Here is a 12,077-nt window from a genome sequence, read left to right on the forward strand (position 1 = left end):
TTAATAAATATTAGTAATATGAAATATATATATCTGAGAGGAAGGTTGTTTCAGTTTTATTTATTATGTTCAGTAGTGTTCCGTCTTTTGGAATGAACAGGTACGAGTTATCAAAATAGTATTTAACTGTTTAAGTTAAGTTTATATACATTAAGAATAGTAATTTCTAAAATTTTGCAGCGATTCTAGGTACCTATGACTTCTTTGTTTGAAGGTTATTTTTGATGATAACAGTCGTAGGTCGTTAGTAGACGAATGAAGACGTATCGTGACCTGTATTCCGTAGTTCAGTTTTAATGACTAGTGTTTTGTATAGTTTTTTATTAAGTGCATGTTTATAGAGTTATTGAAGTTGACAAACAACATGTAGGTTGTGATTCCAGACTTAGGCGTGCCACAACGCTTTGGTAAGATTTGTTTATTTTAACCTAGTTTGTAATATTATGTATTAGGTTAGTTCTTTACCTGAAGAAGAGATCAGATTGCAGATCTCGAAACGTAGTGTTACTGATTTATTGTTTCACTGAACGATGGCAAATGTCCGGAAAAATCCTGTTTCCAACCTATGACTATGGTTTTATTGAATTAAATTGATTTATTTTGATTAAATTGTATAAATTAGGCCCCGCTAAGTAGAGCACTACTTATCTGAGAAGTTCTATTATAAGTAATCCATTAAAAGATATATACAATCAAGAATTCTAATCAAAGTTTAAATGTTGTTTCATAAATATTTTCCAACTAGTGGCACTACGGTGGGGTACTTAAAAACAAACAATCCCAAATATCCTATACATTCAAACCATGATTCCTTACATAAACTTTACAATTATGTAATAAAATATTTATTTATTATACCAATATAATTTGTGTGTATACCAACTTTTAGTTACATGTTAATTGTAATGGTATCCAATTTTGATCATAGTGGCACTCAGTTGTGCTTTGTTATAAAGTTTAATGAAAATAGAACAGGAAACCAAATATAAAACAATAAACAAGAAGAAAACAGGACCAACGAGAAAACATGAGAAGAAGAAATTAATGTTCATCAAAATACTACATATTCGAAATTTTGTCCTTCAAGGCTAATATAGTCGATTTATTTTGTATACACGTTTCGTTCATCAGGAACTAAGCGAACTCTTAGCTAAACGATCAACCATAAATGATATTGAAATATAAACAAATATTTTCTATATGATAACTCTATTACTCCTATTCATTGTTAGTTTAGGACGGCCTGATTTGCCAGATAAATATATCGCATAAAAAACAACTATATCATGGCATAATATATAAAAAATTATCTAAATTTGCGATAATAAAATTCCTTACAAACTATCGATTTGATTGTAAGTGTTTCTTAGGAACTGGGTAACCCAAAACAACATTTATTTAACGACTCATTTTCTTTACTTTTACTTACAATGACATCAACGAAAAATATATAGGTCAATAACAGGAATCAGTCTTTCGTAAAAAACAAAATTAAAACTCACATTAAAACATTATTGCTTATATTTGGTACTTACATAAGATGCGTAGTAAACGCAATTCTTAATTATTAAATTTGCAATCAATATAAGAGCGTAAAACGCGAAATTATAAAACAAGTTTATATTGGTATTTTATATTTCACGAAAAATTTATTGCACAACTATTTATAAAGTAAGAAGTGAAACAGTTTTTATTTTTGCCTACTTATTTCATTTGTAGGATAATTTTATATTTAGTAATTTGAAGCATATATAATTACAATAACACTTTATGATGGAAAAATAAAAATTACAACACTTACAATAAAATACATTAATAAAATTTACTTATAATGCTGCTGTCATAGAAAGTGGGCGTTTCTATCAATAACGATATCACAATGTAAATTCTGCTGTATGTAGCAGTAAATATTTTGATGAAGTAAACTTAGACATATAAGAGATGTTAAAAAAGATGTAAGATAAGATACCTTGATGTTATATTTAGTTATTGATTTAATATTTATCTCCCTCTTTACAAGATTAACATGAAATTGACCCGCACACGTAAACTGAGTAAACAGGAGCTTGTAAAAATTAGGCCGGAAGAGTAACATTTGTTTTACATATGTTTATTTTTTAATATGCGCCACGATAATGTGACTTATCCTGTTTATACTATAACACGTGATTCATGTAATTTATTGTTTTATCATTTATTTACTGCCTTTAAATATTTATTATTATTTTGATATAATTGTATTGAAATTTATACAGATAAATCAACCGCATAATTATTGTAATCCACTAATAAAGAAAAAGTATATCGCACATCTTCAAGCATTAGTGTAAAAAGTGTTACTGAAGATTTCAAATAAAATAGGAACTTGTTGCCGTTCAAGTTCCATTACCTTGAACGGATTTATTCAGCTCAATTTCCACTACTTGGTCTATAGTTTGGGTTATTTGGAAAAGGTATAACTCAGAGGTTTTTTAATAAACAGATGTCAATATCTAGTCATATTACCTTAGGACATTTAATCGAGTTTTAATGCCACGTGCAGACTTCTTTACAGTTTATTGTAAGTCTGAATAAATATTTGGAATCGCTTTTGATAATAAATAGGAGAAATTTCAATACTCACGTTATACTTATTAAAAGAAAAATACGTATTCGTGTTCTAAGTTTGTCTTTATTACCAACGAAAAAAAAAATTTTTAAGTTTAAAAGCTGCATTTCTAGTAGTGTAGCCGTTGCGTTAGAATGGGTATTGTAAGGTTAAGAAAATGTTCAATGCTCCGTTGGAGTTGATCCCTTGCCCTCCAATCACCATGCTAGGTCAAGTACTCGCAGCCTCAGGCACTTCGTTTCTTCATGTAGTGTGAAGAAACTATAAAACTTTAACTCACGTTGCCTCTGATTTACGTTCCAGCAAGAATTACTACTATCTCTATTAATGTCTGCATATATATATATATATATATATATATATATATATATATATATATAATTATATATATAATTTCTTTAAATATATAATTTAACTGATCTAAATTAAAATATTTCTTATCCAAGTTCGGAGAAAATATCTGAGTTACTGTAATCCTTATAAAGAAAATTTTTTTTTTAATTATGGTAGCTAGAACTTTTTTATTTTCAAAATGATATCGGAAGTTCTGGTAGTGAATGTCAAGAGTTATAGTGCATTTATCGTGGATTGGTACATTTCCTTCAAAGCATAACGGACAGCACTCTAGTATTCATAAACATCATTATTATAAAATATTCACATTAATTTTTAATTACTTATAACTTTAAAACAAATTACTGCAGGAGGGTATAGGCTATACTTTTTTTAAATATTTTAATAAAAATATTTTTTACTAAAGCGTAAAACAGTAGGAAATAAAACCTAAATATTGACTGTGGGATAACAAGAATTCTGAGGTATTGTATTAAGCTACTGAAGCTTATTTATGAAAAGCTTAAATAAATATCTAGCAAGCAGGCACAAAACAAAATTGATTTAATAGAGATTTTCTAAACCAAGTATTAAGATTTAATTTCATATGGCTAGTTAACAGAAGTAACGATAGAGAATACTATAACCTCTAGTTTCATAAATTTCAACATTTATTTTAACATAGAGAAGAAATTTTTATGCTCTTTAAAATACAAATACTCTTATATATATATCTTATATATATATATATATATATATATATATATACATACATATGTATAATTCCATTTTAGGGAACCACAAACAAGTTATAAATTTCTGATTCTTTACATAAATTCTTCCCCTAAGCTCCAAGAGAATAAGTGAAAAGATAAATTATATAGATAAAGATAGGTCCTTAACAAATTTATCCACGCCAAACCGTTAGTATTGATTAATATAACAATATAAGCACACACACAAACAACTATAGACGTGTTGTAGTACTTAGGACCGAAAAAATTAAAAGTCCTCATTCTTGGATATTGTCACTGCAACAATTTATTTTCTCAAAACAGTTTGTATTCTTTCATAACTTTAGTCATTATGTAAAGTAAATACTTAACTATGTATGGATATAGGCTAATAGTAGACACACGGAATCATCGCCAGGGTATGCCATCAACTCTCAGAGCCTTAATGGCTTTATCACTAAATTATAACTTCGAAGAGGTTGCTTGACCTTTCTACTACACTAATTGGCACATGTTTTTTTTTTTTTGAACAAGGTAACAAATATAGTGCAACACTAGCCAAAATTAAACGAAAGCATTGTTTAACGAGATAGTTTTATAGGCAAAACGGAGCCAAAAGTGCGCGGTGGGCAGCTGAGAGATTCATGCCATCACGAGATTGTGAAATTCTTTAGCTCACAGATTTTAGAAAAATATCTTGTACTAACTTATGTTTGATGTGTTATCCATTGGATTAAAATGCTTTTAAAACCATATTTACAAAGCGTTTTATAAACACTGAAGCTCTTTACGTATATATTTCTGCTTTTAATTAAGAACTGTAAAACTACAAGCTGCAGAGCAATTAGCAATTGCGATTCGTTCTGTACGTTCTGAGTGGAGGTATAGTTAGTACGAATCGTAATTAATTAGTTTAGTTCAGTTTATGTTTTGTATATTGAACTACGTATGCAGGGTTTTCCGTTTAAACTATATTAATTATTAATCTAACTTTAAATTAGACTACAGAAAAATTTATACCGTGAAGGTTACATATTTTAATAAGATTATGTTACATAGTCAATACAAAAATATTATCTGTAGTCTCTATTGACCATTTAATATTTTAATTAACCTTACACATAATTTTAGGCTTTCAAAAATGTATAAGGACTGGCCATTAATCTGAATAGAAGCAAGATTGACCACCAAACTGGGTGAACGGTTTGTGGAAATTCATTAACAATATGTGTTCTTATTATAAGATTAGATATGCTTTATTTTGATTGTGGTTGAACAGTGTATGGTTTAGTATTATACATTTTTGTATTTCAATATCTTGTTTCTATGTAGTATGTGTTATATTAAAATGAATTATTGTTTATAGTATTTCTTATAGAATTAAAAAAAAAAACTTTGTGTTGATAACGAACATTACTTTCCCTAGTAACATTAAATTACCATAAAAAATAAAAATAACCAAATATATGTTAATATTATTATGTTCTATTAAAATTTTTTTAGTACTTTATGAACCACATTGCATCTGAGAATGTTAATTTCAACTCCATTTTACCTTGAAATTAGTGCAAATTCTGAAATCTAACACTGTCACAGACTTTAGTTTTGGAATCTGGATTCTACGACCGTCTGAAGAGATTAAAAAATTATCTAGATTGCATTGGATGGTTGCTGGGTTAACTAGATATATATATATATATATATATATATATATTTTAGGTACGTTTTGTAAACTAGGTCAGCCTATTCCAATAGCCTTATGGTAGAATTTTCTGCATAAGTTCATCACACCGTAGAGCACAATACCATCCACGATTCAAAATAAAATACACACACACACACACACACACACACACACACACACACATATATATATATATATATATATATATATATATATATATACCTTTAAAAAACTCCCAATTACTTGACAGTTTTGTCAAAGAAATTAATTTGATTAATATCTGTATTAAGTTCGCTGGTCGGCTCTGATAGCCGTTTAAACATTAAATCATTCAACTCACGTATTTATAAATCTAGAGCAAAAAACAAAAAATGTTCTTAACCTTTTTTGTAATTAAATATTCGTCTATCTCATAATGTCTTTGAGATAACGACTACGTAAAATCCCATGAGAACAAATTAATCAAATTTCAGTTTTAGTTATTGTGCCTAATTCTTCGGAATGAGCAGGAAGGGCCATTGTAATGAAGGTGCCTGTAGTGCCGGAATGAATAAAAGAGTGAGTTTTGAATGTCTTTTTCACTAAAATTTGGATTTTGTCAAACAGGTAGACTCGACAATACAGGGTTTGTCAGTGACAATGTTAGATTTCAGACGTTGCATTGTGTTGAGGGTGTAACAAAATCCACACACTAAACACTTGCATTGAATCAACCTTTCCTACTGTAGCTACTTCATTGTATCTATTTAATGAGTGTTCATCCTATTACTAGGATATTGAATATACAAAAGTTTGAATAAAATTCCAGGCATTTATATTACACACAGCTCATCTATTTAATGATATGTTTAAAGTTAAACGTACATACATAAGGAAACTATCTCTAAAATCGATTATTCTTACGCGTGTGCTACATGATTAAGAATGTCTAGCCACATAAAGTGGTTCATGATAGTTATTCACGATTGGATACCACAAATTTAAATTTCTTATATTGAAACGTATTTAGGACATATGTTATTGGATAAAAGTAGTAAATAAGATAATTAATTATCATATGTATTGAATTATACTGTAAATCATCAGTATAATACTGATATAAATTAACTTCGGAAGTAAGAAAATTAAAAATTCTATTTCAAGGAATAGGCTCAACAATAGTGAGAGTCGACTTTAAGCAATCATAATAAAATATCATTCAATGCGTTTAATCTACTACTTTAATCCTCTTGTCTAGTAGAATTAATCTTATTTACCAGTTTTTAATCACCGTATTCATCATCTGTCAGTATATCATTGTTTCTGTTCTACGGTCTAACCAGTTGTTTATCATTCGTTTATTAAGCCTAAAAGAGGACATTAACGTTTTTTTTTAAACCTCACCATTTATCTACAATATAAAGTATTGTATTTATGTTCAAGTAAAATATAAAGGGAAATGTTTGCCGACATTTGCTTCTGTGTTTTCTATCACGGGATATCTCTGTTTGGTTGACATAATTCTGGCTTTTTAATAAAACTTCTCTTTCTTTCCAGCCTAGTTTCTAAAACTCGTTAAACTCTTTTTATGTTTTTGGTTCAGTTAGTGATTTAAACCAAAATTGTTTTACTAGCACACTTGCATGTGATTACTTTAATTTGTCTTTTTGGTCTATTAATACAGTCTACAATTTTTAATTCTAGAGCTCTACTACCTTAATACGCTTCACCTTGCTCACTCAAAGTATTACCTTTTTAAAATTTACAGTCGTCTTCTGTCACTCGGTGTGGTTTTTTTTTTCTTTTAATTTTAAAATTGTATTGTGTTTTCTTATTGCTTCCTTCATTTTATTCAATTATGCATTAAATCATCTAAGCTTACATCTGGTTGTATTTCAATGTAAATTCTAGAAAATTTAATTTTCGAAGTAGGCTATTATCTAACAATTACGGAGCTCTGGTAGTTGATATTTTTCAATGTAGACTTCAGATTTCAATATAACTATATATTTCCTAAAACTTGTGTATTTTTTTACTTTTGCTTCTACATGGGTCTACATATCAATTTTCATATAAATTATATTCATCTTCCCTATAGTTTCTTCCCTATTATAGCTATTTCATATTTAGTTAAAATCAAATTTGTATGGACACTTCCTAAGCTGTCCCTTATGATCCTTAGTCTCAAGATGCATTTCAATTAAAGCTCCATTTTTATAAAATATTTAAGTTCTTGATTGTATAATACTTGTATTAGAGTTATAGCCATCTCTACTCTCTATGTGAGAAGTCAAATCTGTGCGATTCAAATCAGATTTTCAGCCCATCCTCCTTCCTTGGAAGGTAAATTTTGAAATACTGTAAATGTGTTGTCAGCACAGACATTTAAATTTTCATTTTCACGTTCTAATATTTTTCCAGTTTTTAAGACGTCACACAACCGAAAATACTTCAATTAGAAGTCATTAAAATATTAAAGATCACACAACTCCAGAATTGTTTTTTCCTCCAAACTTTGTATTAATACAAACCATATACTCGTATATAACCATTTGAAACAAAGCTTACAGCTCCAAAGTTACAAATTAAAAAAAAACCTCGTAACTTTATTAAAATATAACATAAGTATGACGATTGTATGTTATACATTGACAGTGTTGAGGCCTTTTCACACTGCCGTCCACAGCGTCCATGGATGTCCTTGGATGTCCATGAACGCCGTGGACGTGCCATTTCACACTGCATGTGGGCATATTTGTAGTAGATGTGTCATTTCCCCCGTCTACTCTTACAAACGTCAGTCTTCAACAAAGAGATGATGTCTTCTGACGTGCCGTGGTGTAGTGATGGGTTTTGTGAAGACGTGCCGTGGCTTGATTGTGAAAGTAGCAGTAGTGACGAAGAAACAGTACTGTTGTACAGTTTTAAAAATAGATCTAAATGGATTCACCCAATAAACAAAAAACGAGAAAACTTTGGTGAGTACCACCATTTAATACGCGATCTCCAGTTGGATGACGAAAGGTTCAAGACCTATTTTAGATTAAATAAGGACGAGTTCGATGAAGTTTTGTCAATTATTGATGAAGACATCTCGAAAAAGGATACAATCTGCCGGAAAGCCATTAGTAGTCGAGAACGCCTTGCCGTTTTTTTGAGGTAAGTAAATATAAAATACAAATAATTCATAAACAAATATTTAATATTCCTTCAATAACAAGTATATTTTATTTACAAGGCTTGATACTGTTGTTCTGTTTCGGGGCGGTAGTAGATGTTTGAAGAGGGCTGGCTAGTGGAAGACGGAGAACCTCTTATGCCATTGTCAGTCGAAGCGCATGAATTAGCGACCGGGGATGGCGTTAGTAGGAGGGAAGGAGAGTGCAAAGAGTTCGATAACTCATATTCTTCTTCAGCCTCCATGATGGTATTAATTACTTGTCGTTTAATCCGTATTTGAAGGTGGCGAGGGAGACGTCGAGTAGTTTTGCAAACACTCGCAAAAAACAAATCCAATTCATCGGCAACGGGTGCTGAACGTTTTCTTTGTTCTTTACTTCTCAGAAAATTTAAAATCTTGTCTTCACCCCTCGGTGGTCGGTGGCGTGAGTTGGCAGAAGTGGTTGCCTCACTACATTCTTGTCCATCTTCGAGTAATCCGAAATGTTCTTCGTTGTCTCCTTGATCTATCAACTCCTCTTCAATGTTGACTTCCACATTATTGACTGAAATATTGTTGTCATCAAGTGGTGGGACGTTAGTTTTACCCCTGAAAGTAATAATACCCGTAATTTTCTAATAGCATATACAGCTTAATTTTCTCAGCTCACTTAGAGGTGTTATAATGCCTGAATCAAAAACAAATCAAAATTTAATATTTAAAATGTTGAAAACGTTACTTTTACAGCCGCTATTGATAAAAGTTATTAAAAAAATATTTCAATACCAATCATACATGTATAATATAAGAATTTTATACAATATAAAAATTGACTTAGAGTGTACCGTTTTACTGGCACATGAGGGGTTAGCTTTGAAATTTAAAATAATCTTTTGTGAAGGTTTAAAAATAAAAGAAAATCTTCTGAAATAAATAAAGTTCAAACTAAAATAAAACTTCATCTTAAAAAATAATTACTGGAATTAAGTGTTAGAGATTTAAAATCAAAAATTCTTTAGTGTTAGAGATTTAATAAATCAAAAAAATTGCTGAAAGCATCTGTAACAACCACAAAAACTCTTTTAGTATTTTTAAATAAAATTTTATATACATGTGCTCACTGCACCAACAAGTTTTAGGCCCTATATTGCACAGATCAAAAGCACAAGTTCCTAAATTCTCATTAAATTTAATTTTTACAATATTTTTTTTATTACATTTAGTTAAAATTGAATTACACATGCGGTGAAAGTCCCCTGAGTAATATATCAAGTTTTTTTAGCAATACCTTAAAATCGTGTTAAATAAACTTACGTCCTGTGAGACATCACTGCAAGTATGAATTCCATTTGCTTTTCGAACCTCCACGGTTTAACTTTGCTAGCGGCTTGACCACTTTTGGTTTTTTTCCTGTTGACGGCTTGGCGATGGCAATCTTTCAATTTTCTCCACTCATTTTTAACAGTCCCTTCTTAAAATTAATAGATATTTATTTTTTTAGGTTCCTGTCGACCGGAGATACGTACACTACTATAAGTTTTAGCTACAGGATGGGAATAAGCACTGTATCACAAATTGTGGAGGAGGTTTGTGATGCTATTTGGAGAAAGATGCAGCCTGTATATATGCCTACACCTGAGGAAGCTATGTGGCGGACTATTTCCGATGGATTCAATGCAAGATGGAACTTTCCCCATTGTATTGGTGCAATAGACGGGAAACATATTGAAATACAAGCACCACCTAACTCAGGGTCTAAATTCTACAATACAAGAAGTACTATTCAACAATTCTTTTGGGGCTAGTTGACGCTGATTACAAGTTCACGGCGATAGACGTTGGTTCTTATGGTAAAGAATGTGATGGAAGTATTTTTACAGAGAGTGCCCTTGGGAAAACACTTAGTAGTTATTCAATAGCTGTGCCTTCTGATGAACCACTATTTGAAGAAAGCGAAGAAAGAACCCCTTACGTTATTGTTGCCGATGAAGCCTTCCCATTAAAACGATTTATGCTACGTCCATTTCCGCGTAATAATCTTACTAATGACACAAGAATTTATAACTACCGACACTGTCGGTGTAGGAGAGTCGTAGAAAATGCCTTTGGTATTTTAGCGCAAAGATGGCGTTTATTTTTTCGGCCGTTGGACTGTAAAATAGACAATGTTGATAAAATTGTTAAGGCTACTGTTGTTCTTCACAACTTCTTATGTTCTAAGGGTGATATATATTCCATTTGCTCTGCTGAAGAAATTACACAGGCTTACAACACATGCTGGAAGCCAATCCCTCGTTTTGGTACCCAAGCCACGAAAGAAGCCACGACAGTCAGGAATCACTTTGTTAATTATTTCAATTCAGAAAAAGGGGGTGTTCCTTGGCAATGGCAGCATATTATGTAATGTAATCACGATGTAATGTCATGTAGTAAATGTTTACTCTATGAAAACATGTGATTGTTATTATACTAACCTCTGTCGTTTCACAATTATGTCTAGATAAATAAATAAACAATATAAGTGTATATAGCTGAATTGTGCCTTTCCTTAGACTACAACCGGTTAGTTATTATTTATATGTAAAAGAAAATATCATTAAATTAAAATAAAAATATACTTACTATCTTTTCCAAGGTTGGAGGCAATTTCAATCCAGAACTTCTCTTTCAAATCTGAATTTCCGTAGTCCTCAAAGCCTATATCCCAAAGAGCCCTACGTTGTCGACCTTCATCAATCAAAAGCTCCATTTTAATAATCACCTCACAACAATTATCACTTCAATCACTTCAAAAGTTGATGTACAATAGTCGCGGAATTGGTGCTGAGTCAACAACAACAACGAACAACAACAACACACAAGTGGCCTGGAGCCCACCGTCCTCCCGCGTAAAACCACGTGTTTGCTGTGGGTCGACTGCACATGCGCGTCCACACGGATGTTCCAAGCTGATCGCTCCGAGAGCGATCTATGTGGACACGTCCAAGACGTCCTAGGACATACGTGGATGTCCATGTACGCCAGTGTGAATGGTCTCATTAAAATACGTGTTAAGCAATTTTTTTCCAATTCCCGTCCGTGGACGTCCATGGATGCCATTGTGAAATGGCCTTTAACCGTTACACATTCCGAATCAACTTGACGATCATTAATTTACCATGCAACTATTTTTATAAGAAGGATGAAATTTTAACACTAAAATAAACATAACATTAAACTCCTGATTGTGTTTAATCTTATCTCTGTGTTTCCTGCCTAAACAAAGCATTATTTTTCCTGCTTAATAATCATTATTTTAAATGAAAATAAGTTTTTAAACTAAAACAGAAATAATTGTACTTTTTACCTCAAAAATCAAATTAGTAAAATTTTATTGTGTATGAATTTGTGACAGCCAAAAACATTAACAACACTGCTCAGACAATACACTACAGCACAGAAACAGTCTGCCACTACAAAGAGTTACTTGTTTCGAAATAACAAAATTCCCTTCTAACTAATACGTAGTTTTTTTTGTGGAATAACAATTTTTGCGTGTTATTAGGATGTAAGCGGTTGTGTTGAGAGCATACTTCAACA

The 12,077-nt window shown here is 31.1% G+C and overlaps 1 protein-coding gene across 1 annotated transcript; it reads right to left on the bottom strand.

The window, feature by feature from the left end:
* Window positions 1–8,569: 8,569 nt before the first annotated feature.
* LOC124355894 lies at window positions 8,570–11,247 on the bottom strand. The gene is made up of 3 exons (XM_046807047.1): window positions 11,121–11,247; window positions 9,813–9,966; window positions 8,570–9,107 (listed from the first exon to the last, which is right to left on the bottom strand). The coding sequence occupies exons 1-3, from the start codon at window positions 11,245–11,247 to the stop codon at window positions 8,570–8,572; spliced, it is 819 nt and encodes a 272-aa protein (XP_046663003.1).
* Window positions 11,248–12,077: the final 830 nt, after the last annotated feature.

This window comes from Homalodisca vitripennis, chromosome 2 (genome assembly GCF_021130785.1).
Source record: "Homalodisca vitripennis isolate AUS2020 chromosome 2, UT_GWSS_2.1, whole genome shotgun sequence".
Classification (NCBI taxonomy): domain Eukaryota; kingdom Metazoa; phylum Arthropoda; class Insecta; order Hemiptera; family Cicadellidae; genus Homalodisca; species Homalodisca vitripennis.

Bases quoted from the DNA above. Each gene is read 5' to 3' on its own strand.
- LOC124355894 (XM_046807047.1), bottom strand. From the start codon at position 11,247: ATGGAGCTTTTGATTGATGAAGGTCGACAACGTAGGGCTCTTTGGGAT. The intron at 9,967-11,120 runs GTAAGTATATTT...AATTTTAAGAAG, and splicing joins CTCCAACCTTGGAAAAGATA to GGACTGTTAAAAATGAGTGG. The intron at 9,108-9,812 runs GTAAGTTTATTT...TATTACTTTCAG, and splicing joins GCAGTGATGTCTCACAGGAC to GGGTAAAACTAACGTCCCAC.